This window comes from Equus asinus, chromosome 4 (assembly GCF_041296235.1).
Source record: "Equus asinus isolate D_3611 breed Donkey chromosome 4, EquAss-T2T_v2, whole genome shotgun sequence".
NCBI classification, from domain to species: Eukaryota; Metazoa; Chordata; class Mammalia; order Perissodactyla; family Equidae; genus Equus; species Equus asinus.
Window position 1 is genome coordinate 87,017,190 of NC_091793.1, and position 22,367 is coordinate 87,039,556.

At 37.1% G+C, this 22,367-nt stretch overlaps 1 protein-coding gene across 43 annotated transcripts in view; it reads right to left on the reverse strand.

Moving 5' to 3' along the window:
• The window catches only part of GTDC1 (glycosyltransferase like domain containing 1), a 424,168-nt gene that overhangs the window by 110,032 nt on the left and 291,769 nt on the right, over window positions 1-22,367 (reverse strand). For 39 of the 43 annotated variants that reach the window (XR_011502793.1, XR_011502792.1, XR_011502788.1 and 36 more), the window contains one exon: window positions 7,398-7,727. Coding sequence is in view for 34 of the 43 variants with exons in the window: in XM_070507641.1 (XP_070363742.1) it covers window positions 7,398-7,727 (330 nt within the window). In the remaining 9 variants the exon portion in view is untranslated. The remainder of the gene's footprint in view (window positions 1-7,397; window positions 7,728-22,367) is intronic. The other 4 variants (XM_070507625.1, XM_070507634.1, XM_070507635.1 and 1 more) reach the window with 1 other exon arrangement.

The window sequence follows — 22,367 nt, forward strand, 5'->3', positions numbered from 1 at the left end:
AAAATGAGTCAACTTTAGAGAAGTTTTTAACCCAGTTAGGCAGGAAAGGGTAACAAGAGGTTTAGTTTATGATATTCTAGAGATAATAAGACCAAGATAGTAATGACTATAGATGGAAGTTCTTTCTGCTGACATGGTGTGTTAGAAAGTTAAAAACAGCCTCAAAGGCAATGAGAAACTAAATGTTGAATCTGTTATCTTTTTCATATGTTCTATAGCTTTGAAAGTAGTCAGCAAGGCATCTATGAATGGAATTTTGGAAATTATAGATGGGACTTTGGTAAGGCTATTTTTTTGGCCATGCATTTCCCAGTATTTATTTCCCCACTAATTAAAAGTCTTGGAATAGATTATCAGAGATTCATCTAATAGTACTATGTTAGAAGACAGAATAAAACTATTAGGTGACACGACACCTAGTAATTTAAGCCAGGTATTTGAGGATGAGTTTTCAAAGATTCTAGTAAAATTCTCTAGAGAGTTTTTTGCTTTTTAAATGACAGAGTTCACTTTAAATTCTTTAAGGACAAAAACAAACACACACACAAAAACATCTCTAGGCAAAGGAATATAACTGAAGAAAACTTATCATTGAATTGAGAATGACTGTAATCAATTGGAACCTTACTATTCATGTCAGCTTTGACTGTCCAATCGATGGATAAATACAGAACTGGTGAGACAATCCCTTTCAAAGAGCAGTTACCATTATTTCCAGTCAATCTTAAATTAGCTTATTTATAATAACTAGTTATAGGGCAGATATTCCTTACATTAAAGACATTTAACTGTGAAAATGGACAGGGCTACTGGAAAGCATGTATGGAATCATCTTTTTTAGAGATCAGGACAAGTAAGATGGATTCTCACAGGTCTGCGGAACCTTTGGTGGAGTGTGCTGAAAAGGCAGATGGCCAGACCACATGACCATCTTTTCCAGAACTATAATTCTGTGAGGATCATTTCTCCCTTAGAAAAACAGATTTATATGTAACACTGAAATAGAACAAAGAACTTTAGTGTCCAAAAGCTAGTACTTTGCCTCTCTGTTCGCATCCTGCTGTGGCACCTGAAGACTGCCCTCCAAAAGTATTCTATTCTAAGGTAATGACCAGTAAAACCTGAAAGATTTAAGACAATCTACTCGCCAAACTTTTCCCAAATTGTCTGGGCAATAATAAAACCAAGATAGGCTACCTTGGCCTGAAAAGCATATCAGCCAATCATCCAACACACATCCTTTTAGCACGCAGTCATCAATTTTGTTTTCAAAGCTGTACTTTTAAGCCTCAGAGTCAAAGAATAAAAAAAAAGTAATTTATTTTACTCTCAAGTAGTAAAGCATAATTTTCCATTTTATATCAATCATTTGTTTTCAGTTAGAAATCGCCAAAGTTTCTAAAAATATAGTATGTCAAATTCTTTCAATATTATAGTACATGATTTACCTAAGTATGCTTCAAATCTGCTTTTATTTCTCAATGACTGGAGAAATGACTCTTTTCCTTTCCAAATTTACACCCTTAACCATAATCAACATTGCATAAATTCTTCTATTATTACCTTATGGAAAATACTGCAAATATCATATAGCTCATAAAAAGTCATTCCACTTTAAGTGAAAAGCTCTGACAATTTCCCCAAATTCCAAGTGATGAGGTCATGGTGGAACTTACAACTATAGCTACTCTAACAATTTCAAACTCCTCAATATGCCTCACAGCCCACTCCCACTCATCTTTCTTAACCAGAATACACCCACTTATGGGACACTCCTAGGGGCTTTAAGACCAGAACAGAATTTCTTATATCATAGATCTCTCCCGTATGGCTTCATAACTCCCAAGCCCACAGTGAGACAAATCCTGTTTGGTGTGAGAAATTTTCTTATATATGATGAACTCTTGTTTGCTATCAACTACCAAACCTAAATGTTAATATGTCATATAAACCTAAATGTTAACATTTAGGGCAAGAAAAATTAGTCTATGAGAACTAAAAATTAGGAAATTCCAATGACTGATGGCAGATATATTGTTACATATGTCATTGTCAGTCCCATTTGATGGTGGTTCTCAAAGGGTGGTCTGTGAATTCCTGCGGGTATTCAAGGCCCTTTCATGGAGTCTGTAAAGTCAAACTATTTTCATAACAATACTAAGACATAATTTGCCTTTTTCACTGCGTTGACATATGCCCTGACAGTGGAGAAGCACTGATGGGTGAAAGTGCTGGTGCCCTAGCATGCTTCAAGACAACGGGACCACACTGAACCAGCAGTCACTGTATTCTGAATCACCCGCACTTGCAGCGAAAGGAAAAATAAGTCAGTTTAACTTAAGCATGTCCTTTAAGAAGCATTAAAATTGCTAATTTTATTAAATTTCATCCCTTCAAGAAACTTCTTTTAATATTCTTGTGATAAAATTGGAAATACATAGAAAGCACCTTTGCATATCAAGGTACAAGCTGCCTTGAGGAAAAGTATTTATACGATTGTTTGAGTTGTGAGCTAAACTAGCTGTTTTTTTTTCATGAAATACCGATTTTACTTAAAAGAACCACTGATAGATAACCCATGGTTAACCAGATTTAGGTATCTGGCAGACATTTTCTCAAATATGAACTATGTGAATCTGTCACTTCAAAGAAATAACTGATAATATTTGTTGCAATGATAAACTCAAGGTTTTAATTGAAAATTAGAATTTTGGAAAAATTGTATCTATATTATGAGCTTGACAACTTCCCAATAATCAAAAATTTCTCTGATATTAGTGGTGATATTAACAACGCGATTCTTTAAAATAATGAATTAGGTCAGCATTTGGAAGATCTGCCTAATTCAGTGAACCTGTATTTTCCAAGTGACCAATGCATGATGTTAGAAAATCCATTTAAACAACAAGTAACAGAGCATGATGAGTCACTGAGTGGTTTCAGACTAACCTTTAAGAAACTCCTAATTGTCAAGTTGTGGTGTAGTATCAACGAAGAATATCTACAATAATCTGAATAGGTCATTAAAACACTCCTTCCTTTTCCATGTCTATCTCTTCATGAGGCAGAATTTTCTTCTAAACTTCCACCAAAACAACATAATGCAACCGATGGAATACTTAAGCGGATGTAAGAATCTAACTCTCTTCTACTTAGACAGACACTATAGATTTACAAGATTTGGTAAAATAATGTCACTCTTCTCACTACTTTTTTGTTTTGTAAAATATAGTTATTTTTCATAAAAATATAGTAACGTTAACAGGTATTTGGTTCTTTATTGTTACTTTTAAATCATTTCATATAGATTTTAAAATTTTTCCTCAGTTTTGATTTCTAATATAGTAAATATTGATAGGTATAACCCCAATAAACAAAAGTTCTTTGGTGTCCCAATAATTTCTAAGAATGTGAAGGGGTCTCGAGATCAAAGAGTTTGAGAACCGCAGCCTTGAGAGTGCTATCTTTCAGTGTCTTGTAAACTTGTTTTTTCTGTCCCTCCAGCAATGTGTCTTTTGTGCCCATTTTAATAAGGAGAACATTTACATAAAGGTTGGAATCTGGTGCAATATTATATTTGTGTAATATTTGGAAAGAAAATAGTTAAAAAAAAGGCATTGCCAGTTGCAGTCTATTTTTTACAGGTCTTTCTCTATAAGTCATTTCTATTAACCATGCCTTGCTATAGATGTTTATAACAAAACATTAAAGACTGGGTAGAAAGGAGAAAACAAATTACTCTGCAGAGAACCCAGCAACTCTGCTAAAATACTGTCAGTTATTTATCTACTGTCAGCAGAGGTTGCACACTATAATCCTTGACAAGCTCAGATTCAGAAAGAATGAAGAGAGGGGGCAAGCATTGCATTTAAGGGCCTGTTCTCATGCACAGACATTTTAACACAGATTTAAAGCCAGAATGTATCTTCTAGAAAACGTCACTTTTGATTTTGATACATATCCTAGCTAGTAGGGTCTACATTTGGTTGACTTAGTACGAGATATGTTAGAGGCTAACGCTATATTTTAGACCATTCATGATCCCAGAGTGGAAAGAACACAATGAGCTCAGCATCACTTCATTTTTAGAGTTGGCTACCACAACTGCATGATTTCATGGGCATATTTTTTATGATAAGGAGGAGGGTATTATTTTTGTTTTGTTAGGCAAGGTTAGTGACAGGCTCTCAGAATCCTGTTGTCCTCTCTAGTGTCCATTTCTCCCTTCTGTTTACAGGGGAAACAATGAACAACACATTCTCTGTTCTGAAATAAATACCTTCTCTCTGGAAAACATACATGCCAAGGTAAAAATGCAACAGACTGTAGATCTTCCTGCAGGCTATTCTAAAGAAAACCCCTCTTCGAGCAGGTAGCAAGTAGCTCATAATACTGACAAGAACATGTGAAGCGAAGGATGGGTGAGGCTCAAACTAAGAGGGGTGAATAAGAAACACAGCCCTGGTCATTTCTAGTAGAAACCATGGTTTCCTTTAGAATACGATTCGTGTTGACTGGACAATTATATGATTTCCACCCATGCGATCAGAGGTCTAAATAAATGTGTGCTTGTAACTGGGGATGTTTGATGAATGCTGAACCAGAATCTTAATTTTCTAATTCATATTCACCAATTAAAAATAAACTGTATTTTTATGAGCAAATTTACATAAATCAGATGATAAAGCATCTACCACTAAAGGGTAGGAGTTCAGCTCACTACATTTGCATATATTCTCCTAAAGAAAATATAGGCGTTTTAGATTTTCATTGAAGAGTCTTGCTGCGTTGGAACTCTAATGGGCTTAGAACAGTAAATTTCGAAGAAACTGATTGCTACCCCTGTAGCTAGTAAATGTCTGCCTAGACCCAGTGGCATTTGAAAAAAGTGTTTTATCATAAAATTATCCCAGCAGAGTCCATTCTGCAAGATAACATCATCATCATCATCATCAGTACTCCATGCAGGACCCAACAGCTCTGGCACAATATTGCCAGTCATTTATCTGTTGTCAGCACAGGTTACACACTGTAATCCTTGACTGCCTCGGAATTAGAATGTCTTTGATGTCCCCACAAGAGTTTTTTGCCCGAAGGCTTTACCAATGCTCGGCGGCTCAGTGTTTATTCCTCGTAATCTTCCTCTCATCTCCAGGCTAGCAGTGACAGATGGTTATGGGCACACAATAGTATTAAGAGTTTGATATTTTTTTTATGCTGTGCTCTCTGTACAACAAATAGCTATCAGACGCGGGCCAGAGAGCTGACATGGCTCGCTTAGGTAATGGCAAACAAACCGCTTGGGTTGATGCTTTCTGTCATTTCCCCTCCTAACCCTGCTTGTTTTCATTGTATACTCTCAAAGGTAAACTATATTAACCTTATAGACTGTTATTAAAAAGATATATCTATATGAGCATAAAGTGCTTTTCTTTTCTCTTTTTCTTACTCTTTTGATTATGAAAGTAATACTGCTGACATATTGAACAAATATCGAATGTCAACATAAATTTTTAGTGTGTGATAATATCCCCCTTCATATAGCTGTGTGTCAGGCAGGAACCCGCGGATGATGCATAGCAGTAAATAACCCAAACAAAATTAGTTCTCTTGTCAGCTTCTACCTTGTATGTCCCCAGGCATCAGTAAAATTGACTGCACGCTAGATTTTCAAAATTAGCCCTAATGTTAGCTATGTGTCTGGCAACCTCCAAGTTTCCAATGTTCTACTATATTACCCGTAAGGATGAATGTGTTACTTCTATATTTTGGCATTTACTCTTGCTGATGCGGCTTTTCCCCCTCTTCTCCAAATTAAAAATAATTTAGCTTTGACAATAAGAATGTGTGCAAACATAATGTTGCATCTCTTTAAGCAACTAACTTTAGGCAATTAAATTAAATTAAAGCAAAAATATACAAAGGAAGAGAGGGAATTATTCAATTTAATATTGTTAATTTTATTAACATAGCTCTGTCTTATTTGGTGCAAAATGTTGGATAATGTGGTTCTCACTCTTTCCTACATATCAGTATGCTGTTTTGCAATAGGAGTCTACAAATTAATCAATTTAGCATTTTTATGATAACCTAGAACCAAACTTTTTAGAACTGACTGGCTTACAATAAATATTACTTCAGAGACAAACAAAGGTCAGTAGAATAAAAGGAAAAGCTTTTCAGAAGTGAGTAAATGATGACATCTATTTTACCTTGAAACAGCTTAATCTCATCCAGATCCACTGCATTTTAAAACAACATAAAAGAATACTGAACACTGTCACAATCTAAGTAAAACATGATTTTAAAATAAACGGTACTCCCTTAGAAAGGCTATGCTGGAAGTATGAAGTTGAATAGACAAACCCAAAGACATATTCCACATCAACTTTCAATCCCTAGATTTTACATTCATACATTTAGAGTCAAAGACAAAAATCTCTTTAGGTACCAGATGCTGCAGATCAACGGGGAGAGTTTCTGGAGTTTTAATGTGCTGGAAGTCAAATCCTCGGCAAAGGCGCTTTGCCCAGCCGGTGTGGCGTGCTTATTGCTTCACCTGTAAACAGTTGATCTCAGAAAATCGGACCTAATGATCGGCCCAGCATCTCTGCAATAAAGAGACCATAATCTGGGGGGGAAGTGAACTCTAATCAGGCCACATGCAGATTAAACTAACTGGGAGGAATAAAAACTAGATTAAAATGTTCGTGCCTAATACCAGAAGATTATCAGGACATTTTACCTCTTTAAATCCTAATTTATAGGAGCCCGGGTTAAGTTTATGAGTTTATATTTGGTGCGATTACATGCTGCAGTTGATTTTCCTCTCTTGAGAAAAGATTCTGCTGGAAAGTATTTTGCTTACACAATACAGAGGCAATTGGGAGAAGGAAAACAGTTCCAAAAGCACTGATATATATTATGACAATTGAAATAAAGGTACCCAGTTGAAATTGGTCAAATTAGTAAATAACGGAAATTGCTTGTTTTAATGGTAATACTGCTTTAGCAATGTATACGTATAAAATAGTTCTGTAACAGTATACATACACACACGTATATATACACACACACACATATATATAAAAATATGGAATCCTATTGTTATACTTTGAAACTTCTTGAACAAGATCTCATTTCCCAGAAGTGCTTAGCTACTCTTGTTAGTTGAGCAAATCACTGCAAATAATTATCTGTAATTCAAATTTAAGTACACAGCTATTTATATAAAGTTATTGAGTAGTACCACCTTAGCAGTACATTAGTAGTACTGACATATTAAAATGATCTTTTTCTAAAGCTATAGGGACAACAAATTACTAAGTCAGTCATCAGAACATACTTTCTTTTACCAGTGCTACCACTTTTACTGAATTAGTGTGTCTTAAACTTACCACCTGTGAGGCCAGACAATGTGCAATGGTCTTTGTTGATCAGCTCCACTCAAAATGTCACATGGATTTTGTTTATTTTCCCCATGATGAGAACTCAAATGATCTGATGAGTTGCACATTTTCAAGTATGACTCCTGCATTAATGAGCTACCCAGGTTTTCTTGTCGTGTAGCATCACAAGGTCCAGAATCCAAATCAAAATCCTTGCGTAAATCCTCAGAACTTCTCTGCTCCTGTTGGGCAGGAAGGGCTATGGAGGGAGCAGCACTGTCATTTCCTTTGAGGCTGAGCATCTTCTGTAAATGGACGTTCTTGTGCTTGGGCATGAATCTGTTGCAAAAAGGAAATGCAATATACTTTTAGTGAAAATATTACTTATTTCTCCTTTACCTTTCTGTAAGGACATGATGATGATGTATAACACTGTGAAAAAAGAAACTAAAGATATCACAAAAATTCCAGAAAAAGTGCAAAAAGTAGTAGCCATCAAGAGAAAGTTCAAAAGTTTAAAATTAGACCAGATGGTTTTTGAATGGTTTCTGAAGAGATTCTATGGCTATAAAACCTGTGCAATACCATAAAAAATAAGAGTAGAGTGATGGTTTATCACACCTCCTGAACTCATCTTTCTGGAGTTCCATTTTGCATTTTCCAGTTACCACATGGTCCAGCGCTTATTTTCAAGACACACTTGTTCATTAACCTACAAAAATGCTTCAAATGTCCTTGATTAACACTGGATATTTCTGCTCATATGACTGTTTTGTATTCCTGGGCACTTGCATACACTTTTCATTAAATTGAACTTGCTAATATTTCTTGAAATAAATTTTTATATCGTTTTCATTATCATCTCTCCCCTATCTTCCCATAATGCTTTGTCATACAGAGTTCAATATCTTATTGATAGAAGCATCTATTTAAAATGAAATCAAGGAGTTCACCACTTACTGGGGAGCCAATCAGTAGTGCTTAGAAAAGACAGAGTGACAGACTGACATGAGAACAGCCAATAACCTGTGTGGTGGAACACAGTATATAAAGAATGGACATTCTAACTTTTAAAACTGAGAACTACAGATTCTGATTTGGGGATCAGTAAACGCTTAAAGAGAGTTTTAGATGAAGGATTTTGAAAGGCAGAAGTTCTGGACTGAAGGAACAGTGAGAGAGAACAGGAACTCTTCAGGGAATAATATTCAACCCAAAGAGGTGGGGCCAGGTCCCGGGATCTGAGTCAGACAAGTGCTTTCTCAGAGTCCCTGAGGCCCACGCAGAGACTCAGCCTCTTCCCTGGATTGTTGAGAGGTGAAGAAATAGATGGTATATGCATTTAAGAGGTAGGTGAGGATTAAGTGAATTAAGAGCCCCAAAAGAATGTGTGAAAAAAAAAGAATCCAGAGTTCTTAAAAATGCATTAAAAAGGGGTGGAAAACACTACAGAGGAGCTCCAACACCAAAGACAATCAGCGGCTTTTGACAGGACACGGTAGATCACTGGGCACCCCAAGGGCAGTTCCTGTGGAGTCGGGTAGGCAGAAACCAGAGTACAGGTCAGGGTATGTGCGAAAGAGACAGAGAGACAGAGAGATGGAGAGACAGACAGACAGAGAGAGGGAGGGAGAGAGAGAGATGGAGAAAGAGTCGTGGAGAGGAGAAGAGCAGGGAAGGCAGGGTCAGATATTCTTTAACGGGGCCCGTGAACATAGGGGTGTTCACTTGGGGATACTTGCTGGGGAAGGGAGCAGAATCCTGAAGAAAGAGAGAAGTCTTACAAGATGGAAGTAGAAAAACAAGATAATGTGTGATAAGAGTAGGATTCCTGGTGCGGGGGGAAAGTATAAAAGAGAATAAACTGAGCTTCTTTTACAAAGCTGAGGGAAGAAGGAGAAAAAAATGAAGCTGAAAAACAGTTTCAGGAGGCAGGGGTGGAATCTAAGGCATGCCACCAAAGCATCAGGCAAGGCCATCTATTCCAAGAGAGGTGAGTAGAGGCAGAGATGGGAGTTTAAGAAGTGAGCGGAGGGATCAGAACAGTGAGTGTGCAGTTGGGGAGAGGGCTCTGTTCACAAGTTCTGAAAGTGAGGGCTGATGAGCCACGCTACGGAATAGTGGGGATTATATTGTGAGCTGGAAACAAAGTCTGGCTGTAGTATCCTGTGTACCTTCCAGAATCGAAAAGCTTGTTTTGGGACTTCTGTGCTTGTTTCATAAAGCCCTTTGAGAAAAATCACCCGAATATATAAGGACAGTGCCTGTCGCCGCCCCAAGTAATAAGTAGATGACTCTAGGTAGATTGGAAGAGTGGTCCTAACACCCCTGGTATGCCCTAATATAATAATACACTAATGCTTGATTTAAAATGGAAAGAAACATGGGCATAAACAGATTACAGTGTCAGATCTCACAGGTCCAAAATATTTAAGGGAACTAACCAACTTTCTTCCTGAAACAAATTCAAAATACTGAGGAGATTCTAAGGAACTAAAAATGAATAAAAAAGTTCCCATCGATCACCACAAAAGGCAAAAAGAAAAAAAAAAAGACTACAACAAGATCTTCAACTTCTCCTTAACAAAAGGAACAAATGGTAAGAGAAGGAACATCTGTACGTAGCTGGAAAACAACAATAAAGCGAGCAACATAACCTATTTGTTTATGTCAGATAAAGAAAGCCAGGCAAGCTTAAAAAGGATTTTAACAGAATTACAAACTTAGTGCGCAAAGGATTCACAATGAAAAAAAATCAATGGGCATTGAAACAACATATCTTCATTTTAGAAAACAGTATCTTGACCCATCTTACTCATAAAATCCATTTATATTGGCCAGCATGTGAGCAAAATTGCAAATTAAAAGAGACGGGAGATTGGCTAAAGGGTTGTAAACAATGGGAATTGGTAACTGACAAGGAATTTAGCTGTGGGCAAGGTGCTAGGCCTGCTTTTATTCAACACGTTTCCTAAATGTTCTCCAGGATGAACGGAATCCCACGTTAACACAGGTTGTGGATGACTGACTTGATAGGTGGTGGTGAATAAGGACAAGGAAAGATGCAGAATAGAAATATGGACAGTATCCAAACACTCAGCTGATTAATATTACGAAATTGAAAAAATAAAAATAAAGCTGAATGCAAGTAGGACCCACGGAAAACACTATGTTGTCTGGAGTTTGACAAGATGAGCTTGTGTTGATTTGACCCAGCAAAGTGATGCCACTTTGTCACAGATCATGTTGTACAGGGAAGGAAGATACCAAGCCTGTGGGGATGGAAGACTGTGCAAATACTGATTTCATCTGGGGCACCTGATAACTGTATATGTTTGAAAATTAGAGAGTTCCTAGAAGAGCAATAATAATGATTAAGGCAATGGAAGAATTGATTTATGAGGACAGATTAAAGGAGCTAAATATGAATAGCCTGGTTAAGTGACAACTAGAGGGGTACATAATAGGAGTCTCCAAGGAAAGAGAATAATTATTTAGCCTGGTACAAGGGGGTATAACTAGGAATAATGAGATGAAATTAAGAATGGGAAAATTTAAGCTGAATTTCAAGAAAAACTCCCTGATAGTATAATTTATTAGCTCATGGAATAAATTCCCTATGGAAATGCTATAGCTAGGGAAACTTAATAAGAGAACTGGACAAAATACCAATAAATAATATAGATAATAATCCACTACTTGAAAGAAGGTGGTTACATGCTATGCTTTCCTTGTTTATAATATATTCTCATATTTTTCTTTAATAGTCTATTTATATATAGTGATTGTTACCCAAAGTAGTATTTAGGCAATTAGCTAAATCTGAAATAAAATAGGTCCTGTAGGTGAGGGAAATTAAAATCACTTTAGATTTCATATACTCTGCAGCAGTAAGCTGAAGTAATTTTTTACTTTGTTTCATCAAAGCTGGTCTTGAAGCAAGCTGGACAAACGTATAAATATTTCTAAAAAAACAAAACAAAACAAGTCTTCATCCAGCATCCCACATAGAGTCTATTCTGATTCTCTGTGCCATGAAACTCATATTTTCATGGACATGTTTAATGTAAACAATTTATTGCCATAAAAGAAATCAAAAAACTTTATTCCAGCTTTTCTAAATGTAGCTCTATGGTCAATTACTTCGCATCAATACCAAGATCAAATAGGCATAATACTAACAAGCAGTTTGCTTAATAATAGTCACCACACTAATTAACCCATCCAGAACATTCTTAATCAGACACTATTTGTAATGTACAGTTAAGAGAAGCTTGGCCAATAAACTGTTCTATGATAAAAACAAAAATAATATCTTACTGATGGAGTGAAACTGGCTTTTCTATAGAACTGGACAGAATGTTTGCACTGTCCTGGCGCTAACTTAATGCAGTGACTATGCAAATAGGCACATGTCTGAACACTTCCTTTCTCTTCCCTAGCTCCAACCCTGGTGGAGGTGCTAATGAGAAGACAAAAGGTCCTAAGGTAAGGAGAGAAAAAAGTCAGAAAAAATACCAGTGAGCTGCCTTTTAGAGCATATGCCAGGTTTGCCATTTAATAATCACCCCAATTTTTCTTAAAGGAATGATACTGCTCACCTTACTCACAGAACGTTTTTCCCTGTTTCCGAATCTCTCTGAAGCTCTATCAGAACCTGTTTTTACTTTTAGAAATATTCTGATTACCACACTCATTTCCAATCTGTTGTGAGCCATAGGACCCCATCCCCAACTTTTCCCAACCAACAGGCAATCTGTGAAACAGAAGTAGAGCCTCTCTGTTGCCGCCTCTCCTTTCTAACACCCTTCCTTCCTCTCCACTTCTGTCCCCTAATGTGGTTCCAGAAGCACTGCCACAAAGCCCAGGACTATGGCAGGCAATGTTTAAAGACACTGCTGGAAGAAGTACTTTTTGGACATAAATTTGATTGCTTCCTTCCACCATCCACATCCAAACACAAAAACTGAGAGCTGGACCTGTGGGAATGGACAAATGCCGTATTCAGATCAGTCAGGAAAAGACTAGATTTCAGAGGAACCTTAAATGATGTTAAGACTCAGGGCAAGCACAAGAAATGCTCTAGGCATCTTAGCTTATTTCTGCTAAAGTTGAGAAGCTAGAGTATGTTTAGTTGACTGTCAGAGGTAGTCAGGAGGAAGGTGATAAGATAAAGCAAGTCAAGTCAACTTAGGACATTAATATTGATTCAGGTGTTGTTGAAGAGAATGCCATGGGTGCTTACAAATGTCTTTTTGAGAGAATTCAATAAAAAGTACTTAATAAAGTACTTAATAAAGTTCAACCTATAGAATCTCATAAATACCCACAGTAAGAGTCCACAAGACAGAGATTATCCATAGTCATGCTTCTCAAAACAGATCTGGAAGACGGCATGTGAAAAAAGAATGATGCAAATGAGTGGATGGTTAAAGAGAAAGAGAGAATAACTGACCACAGATTACTCCAAATAAGAGCCAGCAAAGAGAGAGGAGAGCATTAGCAACTGGAGTAAGGAAACTGGCCTGCTGTGGGCAGGCAAGGAGAGAGAGAGCTGATGAAGCTCAACCTCTCTCCATATAGCTCAGGTTTGAGGGAGGGAAAGCAGTATGGCCACCACATTGTAACCTTTAGGCAGAAGTTCCACAAGGTGTATTCTGTGCAACACTAGTTCCATGGGAACATGTAGGTATTGCACTAGAGAAAGTTTTGTGAGAAAACAAGCTTGGGAAATGCTGGGTTAAACCAAGTTAAACATTTCTTCATTACAGAACTTCCCAAAGCACATGCTAGTGTGTACAATAAATATGTTCCATTATTCATTCTTTTGTTCATTCAATAAATATTTATTTAGTACCCAGTATGTGACGGGGATATTGTATTTATGGTTTTCCAAACTTAGCACTTCATGGAACAAGGATCCCCCTCCCCACCCCACCAAAAGAGGCACCTTATGAATTAAAATTCAACAAAGGATATCTGGGAAACACTACTTGAGATGCTAGGAGGTGCACAGTCTGAGTCTGAAAAGCATGGGAGCCAGATGGGTGGTGGCATACTTTATAGAGTAGGCATGGCAGAAGGAGTGGGAAAATGCTTTCCCACTCCAAATGATGAAACCCAAACCAAAGGCCATACGCCAAGGTGACACATCAGTAGAGAAAAGGAAGTTTGAAAGAAATCAGGAGAACCAGTGAAAAAAGTGACAGAAGAAGATATAGTTCAAGGCTAATATGGATGACAGCAGAAAAAAATATTATTTGATTTTATCATAGCAATTTCTGTGGATTCCAGTATAGAAACCGTAGTGAGAGTTGAAGAGAAGGGAAATAGAAATCAAAGATAAATAACTTTTCCAAAAGCAGCTGGGAACACACATCCAGGCAGCTGAATGATCTAAGTTCTGGGGTGATTTACAACAAAAACTATTCACTGTTTCCAAACAATGTGTTGGAAATTAATTACAAAATTAACATTTTTAGAATTTAGCCACATAAGCAAATATCAAAGATAATTAAAAAATCATGCTAGCCCACATGTGTCTAATACATCGCTTATATGGTAAGCAGATTTATATAAACCTATAATGTATAAAAGTAAAAATCTTGATCTAGCATGTTCACGCGTACACAGATACCCCCTACACCTCTTGCCACGCTATCTTCACTAAATGAAGGAATCACAAACAAGGAAATCCATCATAATTAAAACTAGATGTTTGGAGACCACAACATTAAACAGAAAGACAGACTTATGCTTGGTGGTTGGTTGTAGGATGGTTGTTCTTCTTTAGGGAGATGGCTAAGGGCTGATATTCATAAAATATGTCTATGAAGGCTGTTTCAATAAGACATTCCTGGCAGAACGTTATTTGAACAAACTTGAATCACCGATGAGTCAATCACAATCCACATGTACGTAGCACAAATGCTTTGAGAGAAGAGCCATCCAATACCACTGGGGCTGGTCAGGCCATGTCATTTAGATGTTCAACGTTTGGTGCCTGAACCAAATTTCATCTCCCATGGTGCAAACTTTCAAAGCCAACAGGAAATACTGACAGTAGTCTGTGAGATGATGCTTGGACTACAAAGAATTTGCTTTGTGATGAGATAGGAAAACAGGATTCATAGAAACTAGCTGCAGTTAAAATTAACAAGCAAACCCTACTTATTAGTCTGAGAAATGCATGCCGAAACTGAAAGCAAATTTGTGGTTATCAGACTGGCCTCATTAGCCATGTTTGGTCTCAGAGATGACACATTTAGTGAAGAGAGCATCTTCTCTTGAAAGCTGCCAAAACAGAAGCTTCAGCTTCCCGTCCCCTGTTTAGGGTCCATCATTTTCTGATGTCTGTTCTTTAAATAGCTGGGATATATGGCTGTCATAAGGAAAGGATGGTTCTGTTCCCAAGAGCCTATTCCTTTTTATATTTATTTCCCACTAGCATTTCTAAGACCCATTTCTGAAAATCTAACACTTTCCATATACCTTATTTATACCATTTGCTTATATGGCCTCTTCTGGCAACACAAGTTTTGTAATTAGTATTATTTAACTTAAACAATTATGCCTCAATTTCTCATCCTCTCTTAATTTCAAAGTGTTTTAGATTGTATACACTGCTAATTTAACTGCTTACTAGTATGAGCAGTTTGTCTCATGCAATTTTATTAAATCCCTTTTTGATATACTCCTCCCATAGAGAAAATTTAAGGTCCTTATAAATGCAGGAGAATAAGAAAAGCTATCTTGCATCTTGCCAGAATAAAGGTTTATCAAACCCAGACTCATCCTTTGAACATATGTATGCTTACTTCTCCTGATCCCCACTCCTCCTGAAAAAGCGCTCTCTAAGAACAACAACAAAACCCTCTACACAAGGTTAACTACAGTAATTCAACATAGTTCACAAAGTTGTAGGCTAAACTGCAAACAAGGCAGCTTTATTTTCTTACCTTCCCTTAGCGCATGCTGCACCCACTGGTGGTTAATTCCCTAAGACCTTTATACTACTGTCTAACTGCCCAGGTCCCCACCCCCGCCCCCCCACCACCAGGTGTCCCCTTGCAGCCTATCCTGGAGCTAAGTCCCACTTTGGATCTAGCCTTGAATCATGCCCTGCTCTCCACTGTTGGTCTTGTTGGAAACTAATCTTAAATTCCCACAATGCATGAATCACCTTCTGTGCTCAATGAATTATACCTTTCAAAAGGGCAATACCTTAATTCAAGGGAAACAATCACAAATGGGATAATTTCAGGTACCACAGTGAGCCTATGAGAAAGAGTCTTTTGGGAGGGTGGGTGGAGAGAAATTTCTGTGAAGCACCTTCAGTAACTCCACTCAAGCAATGGGCATGTGGAAGAGGGGAGAATTCAGACTGTATGGGTACACAGGGTGGCACTGGGATTTCCTGTATTTGTGAATTTATTCAAATCACTTAATTTCTTTGAACTTCAGGTTCCTAATCTATAAAATGGAATAATATCTGGTTTTGAAAATTTCTTGAGAAGCTTACTGGAGAACATGTGCTGCTAATGATGTGTAGAGCTGCTGAGTAAATCTCAGTAAAGTTCCCATTTTCTTGGTCCCTCATGTAACATCCATACTTACGGAGTTATTCCTAAGGCCATTTTGGGTACCACCACATTTCCTAGTTAGTGAATGAGTCACATGTTGAATAAGTCAACAAATATTCATTCAACAAATATTTAACCTCTTCTATGAGCAAGAGGTTATGTCTGTATTTACAAAGCTTTTAGTGCATATGTAGTGACATTTCATACCTACTTATTTGGGTCTCTTAGCCCCAGAAATTGAAAACTATCCATATCATCTTTAAACTAAATTGTGTTTACTGATTCCATTACTAAAATGATCTTTTTAATTCAAACTTAATAATTCGTTCATTATTTGTTTCACTAATAACTCAGAAGTGAAGTTTTAAAAGCTTCTATCCACTCACCTCACTTAATTATAGAATACAAAAATGAAAAAGTTACAAAATGTGGATCTGACAGTAGTCCCCCCTTATCTGCTGGGAATATGTTCCAAGACCCCCAGTGGATGCCTGAAACTGAAGAGAGCACCAAACTCTGTATAACTATATTTTTTCCTATACAAAGATATTTGAGGTACGACAATAAAACTAGCACAAATTTCTTTTCCCTTCTTCACAATTTCATGGATAGAAGATTGGTTCTTACCATAGATTTTAGCAACCTCAGCATATGATTTTTTTCCTTTCCTTATTAAATTGAGACCTTTCACCTTTTCACTTAAAGGAAGTACTTTACAGCTTCTCTTTGGCATATCCAAATTGCCAACATCACTCCTCTCATGCTTTGGGGCCATGATGAAGTAACATCAGGGTTACTTGTAACGGGTGGGTAGTGTATACAGCACGGATATGTGGGAAAAAGGGATGATTCACTTCCTCAGGGGGATGGCATGGGATGGCTCGAGATTTCATCACGCTACTCAGAATGGTGTGCAATATAAACTTAGGAACTGTTTATTTCTGGAATTTTCCATTTAATAATAATCAAACTGCGGTTGAACACTAGAAACTGAAACCCAGAAAGCAAAACCGTGGATAAGGGAGCACTACTGTAATCCTTTTCAAGCAAGAGGAAGGAGCGATTTCACATGTACAGAGATGCTGCTAGTTGCTTTGTAAAGATTTACCTTGTTAGCACGTAAATGTTCTCACTACTCTGGAAATCCTCTATCTTCGATAGCATCAATGAAGCATTGAAGTAAACTCTAAAAATAATCTCTAATCACGTGTGCTGTTTCAGGATTTTCTTTTTTCTTTGGAAGCCATTATTTGCAAGTTGAAAGCAAGATGGGAAAATGTGCTGGTATTGAAGAAAGGATCACGTTCTTCTTTCCAAAGAAAAATAAGAATTCTCCTAGGCAGTGTTTCCAATCGGACAGTCTCCTTTAGAGCATGGTATCACTTAACTGGTGCTATGGACTGAATTGTGGTCCCTCAAAATTCGTATGTTGAAGTCCTGACTCCTAATGTGACTATGTCTGGAGATAGGGTCTTCGGGAAGTACTATATCTATGCTGACAGACAGTGACAACGAGATAATACTAAAAAAAAAAGAGGTGACTATCAAAACTGATAATTTGGAAGGCTAAAAAGGAGAAAATGTTTGTGAATTTTATTGTGAAGCAAAAATGTTACTTTTTTACTAAAAATAAATAAAAAAGAATATGGAATGGAGTTTTAGGAAAGAAAGTTTTCTTAAAAACTTGTTTGGTTGTAAATAAAGTCACTTAATTTCTGTAAACCCTGGGGTTTTCTCGTCTGTTCAATAAGAATGAGATGAGTCCTAGATTTCTCATAAAAATATAGGCATGAAACATTGAATCAAATCTACTGATTATCCTACAGATATTATTAAGAGGCAAAACAGCATACTGGGTCAAGCAGGGCTCTAAACATATCATCTGGTCTCAAGTTCAGGGCTCTGCCACTTACTAGCAGACTTGGGGAAAGAGTCTTTTCTCCAAGGATCAGCTACCTCATCTGTAAAATGGGGATACTTGTAATGCTGCCTTGCAGAATTATGTTATCCATGTTGCTTGACACATAGTAAAAGCTCAGTAAATACTATTATTTTTTATTATTGATAATAATGGTGAAGATCATCATCATTATGTTGTCATTGTTACTAAAGAGATACTCAACATTCTAAAAACTCTGGTTTCTGTCTCACCAGCCCTTTCACAGTTAAGCCTACTTCATAAACCAGAGATTCATGCCTTTTTTAAGATGAATTTTTCTTGTTAACTCTTATAAGTTACACTTTAGCCATCCATTTAGGGTAGGCATTTTAATATGTTACCTTATTCATTTGTATACTAACCAAAGATTTGTACTCACACTTAGAGGCACATTAATTACAAAAAGGCCCAATGTTATAAATCAAACAAATATACTCCTCCCTTTCTATTATTTGTTTCCTATGGTACTTTTTTCTCTCTTTCACTTTTGCTTAGCTCTCCTTTTATTCCTTCATTTTTCTAACTGAGAGATTCCATCTTTTTCCTTCTTAAAGCTACATAAACTAGGAAAGTAAGACCAGGAAATTTAAAACATCAGTCTCCAGGTCTCTGAAGCATGAACACACAGACATCAAAAATCCAGTCCTTTTTTTCTTTTTCATTTGTCTACCCACAACCTGAATAAATCAAAATTACCAGCAAATTCAACTTCCAGCACAACCCTCTTTTTTTTTTGCCCCCACATTAAATGCTATGGCACTAAGTATTGATTCGCTTCAAGTTCTGATTATACTACCGTATAATTTTTAAGCCACAGAAACTGACTTTATTCTAAAGTAATATTAGAAGATACAGTTTTGTTCATTTTACATTTGAAATAAAACCTTCAAGTGTACAAAGTCAGTGTACAAACACTTGCACTTACTTCAGGTTTTCTATACTTTCCTGTACTTCTAAGTTTGGAAAAGGGGGAGTAAAACTAGAGCAAATGGGTAAAACGCTGGGCAATTACTAGAATGAAACCAAGGCTGGAAGGTAAAGAAAGGCCCTAAATTCCCAGGGAAACTATGGAGTGAAAAAGGTACAGAAAAAAACACATTTATTCTTGACTCAACAAAAATTGGAGTGCCTACTATGTGCCAGGCAAACAGACAAGATGCCGTCATGGAATACCCAATGTGGTAGGTGCTCCCATCAGGGGAATTAGGTGTAATGATTTTGAGAACTCAACCTTGGAGGGGTGCCAGCACCAAGAAACGTTCTCCAGAGAAGGTGATCTTTCAGTTGAGACCTCAATGATGATTAGAAGTTAGCCAGGTATGGGAGTGAGAGGTGGGCTATGCTAAGAGTAATAGCATGTGCAAAGGGCCTAGGGAGAAACGTGGTCTAGAGTAAAAAGCAAGATATGGCCAGAGCATTGAGTGGGTGTGGGTATGACTGAAGGGAGGGGAGGGGAGGGACAAAAACGAGGCCCAAGAAATAACCAGGGAGAGGCCTTTCTGCCCTTAATAATATAAGTGCAGCACTTTCAGCCATTTGAGAAGTTTACAGTCAGATTGTTTTTAAATAAACACTCTGGCTACAGTGTGAAGAATGGATTGAGGAAAACGTGACAGAGAGAACACTAATTTTAAATCTCCCCTGCCTTTTGAATCTCTACTAAAATAATGCTATGGGAATTTTTAAAAAGGCATAGATTCTCGAGGACAAAGAGAAAAATTGAGAGAGATGACAATAGAAAAGAAATGCCAACCAAATTTCAGAAGATAGAAAGCAGATGAATGCGTGTTTGAACAGAGAGGAGGTGGCAGAATGTGTCTATAAGTACAGGTGATTTTGCTTATGCATGTGCTGTTAGCCAAGAAGCAGCAGCTCATTTTCTCCAGACAAACTCCAGAAGGCTCAGGAATTGGACACATCAGATGCCTCTGGAGATGCCGTCGCAGGGCAGAAGTCAAAATAGAACTGGTAGCAATTCTATATAAAGTGAACTCAAACCCTCTGATAATACTCCCCAAGCCCATGCAGCTGGCAACTCCCTCCCCTCTCCCCCTACCTCTCACCTCAACAGTGGAAAGGAGTCTTCCTCACTGGAGGGGCTGGACCACAGAGACCAGTCAAGGCTGAAGGCAAGGGTGAGGGAAATTAAGGAAGGTATGCCTATTTACTGGTGACGCCTCTCTAGTGCCCTTCTCCCATTTGGCTTCCAGATAGCTGGAGATTCTCCTTCCAGAAGACCAAACGAGACTTTCTCTGGAAACTAAGTGGACTGACCTAGTGACACTGACATGTAGGGATGCCACAACAAAACAACTGAATTCTTCTTTGCTCATCTTATGAAAAAAGTCACTAGTCACTGTCTCTGAAATTCTAATCATCTTTCAGGGTCTCACTCTCAAATATGAATGGAGAGCCAGGGACCATCAGACATTGAGGAAAACTTTTAACATAAAATAAATATATCAAAGCCAACAATTAGAAAAAAGGAACTTAGAAGAAACTGAGACAACATGACAAGTAGAAGAAAACATTTTAAAAACATCCAATAATGCCTATAATGATGAAATAAGATTTTGTATTCCATGGTGGGAAAAATGGGATATAATAAGAAAGGACATTCAAGAACAAGAAAGAGTGCCTACAAATAAAAATATCATAACTGAAAAAAATCAATAGAAGAGTTGGAAGATAAAGTTGAGAAAATCTTAAAGAAAGCAGAACAAAAACAAAGAGAAGAAAATAGAAGAGATAACTAAATTAGGCCAATCTAAGGTTCAATATTGACTAACAGGAGTTGAAGAAAGTGAATACTGAGGAAATCATGGGGGAGAAAATCAAAGAAGAAATATAAGAAAATTCTTTATACTGAAGAAAATGCTTGCCCTGCATAAGAAGAGAATAAATCTTGAATCCAAGTGGAATGGTTATGAAATTTCAGAACACCACAGGTAAAAAAGAAAATCTAATACCTTTTGAGAGAGCAAACAGGGGGAGTCACATGAAAGGGATCAGAAACAGACGGGAATCAGACTTCTCAACAAGAATTTCAAAAAATAGAAAACAATGGAACATTACTTCAAACTTATGAGGGAAAGATCTTCAATGAGAGCTCAAAACTCAGTCAAATATCAATCAAACGTGAGGCAGGATAGTCATTTTCAGACACACAGGGTCTTATGAAATTTTAGCTCCCTTATACATTTCTTGAGGAGACACTGGTGGATACACTCTACTAAAATAAGAAAGTAAACTAAAGAAGAGAAAGACATGAGATTAAGGAAATAGTTGACTCAAGGGCCCAGAAAGTAATCAGAATGGACAGGAGCAGGAGAAGTGAGGCCTCCAGGATAGAGGTATCCAAGAAAAAAATGGAAATGATAGGTTTCCTGATGTGGTTGACCATATCAAAAAGAAGAATTAGAGATAACTACAGAGCTTGGGAATGGGTTTGTGATAGTGATACAGAAACCAAGCAAATAAAGCCAAAGTAATAATTAGCTCCAGGAAAAAGTGAAGAACTGTTTAGGAAAGGAAACATAATCAGAGAATATAATGCTGCTCAGCAGAGAACAGTTTTTACAGAGCAATAATGCTATAAACACAGAATATTTTATTTAACTAAAAGTTCAGATATAGCCATATTGGAAGGATAGGGAAAGTGTAAGAGTGTGTGTGTGTGTGTGCATGCTCATACTGTAAGAGAGCTAAGTATATCATTTCTACTGGTAGCAAGTCAACAGATAATACCTCATATTTTTAAAAAGTCAGGAAATAGAAGATAAGAAATAAAAGATTTTTCAGTGGTAGCCTCTGGGCGGGGAGCGGGGGTTAGGGGTGGGAAGTACTGGTAAAAGGAATTTTGCTTTGTATTACAGACTTTTTTTGTACTCGCTGACTGTTTAAAACTAAATTTATGTATTACCTCGAGAATTCATGATTTTCATAATCTCTGGAAATTTCTCACCAAAATCTCTCTGAATCTTGCCTCTAACATCTTCTCTAATTTTTCCTTCTGGAACTCCTATTAGACATAAGTTGGATTCTTATCTTTTTATTTCTTAAGGTCTAGCTTCTAGGTCACTAATTGTCTCTTCACACATGTCTAATACTTAACACATCCACTGAGTCAATTTTAATGAATACATAAAAATTCTACTTAGTCCTTTTAAAAGTAAGGATTAATTTTTTATATTATCGTATGTTTTCAATTTATTTTTTATCCTACGAATTGTTTTAAAAACTTACTTTATTTTCTGTATCCAGAAGTTCTTGTGTCTGAAGTTCTTAAGGGTCTAATCCTACAGTAAGCGGTTAGAGCCAGGTTCTGACTTGCTAAACTGGAATAGATATTGGACAGGAAAAAATCAGAAATGAAAAAGGTTTTGAGGAGAGGCAGGAATGATGATTAATTCACATTTAGGTGTTGGTCAGTATGCCTGGGGAAGAGTTACAGACTCA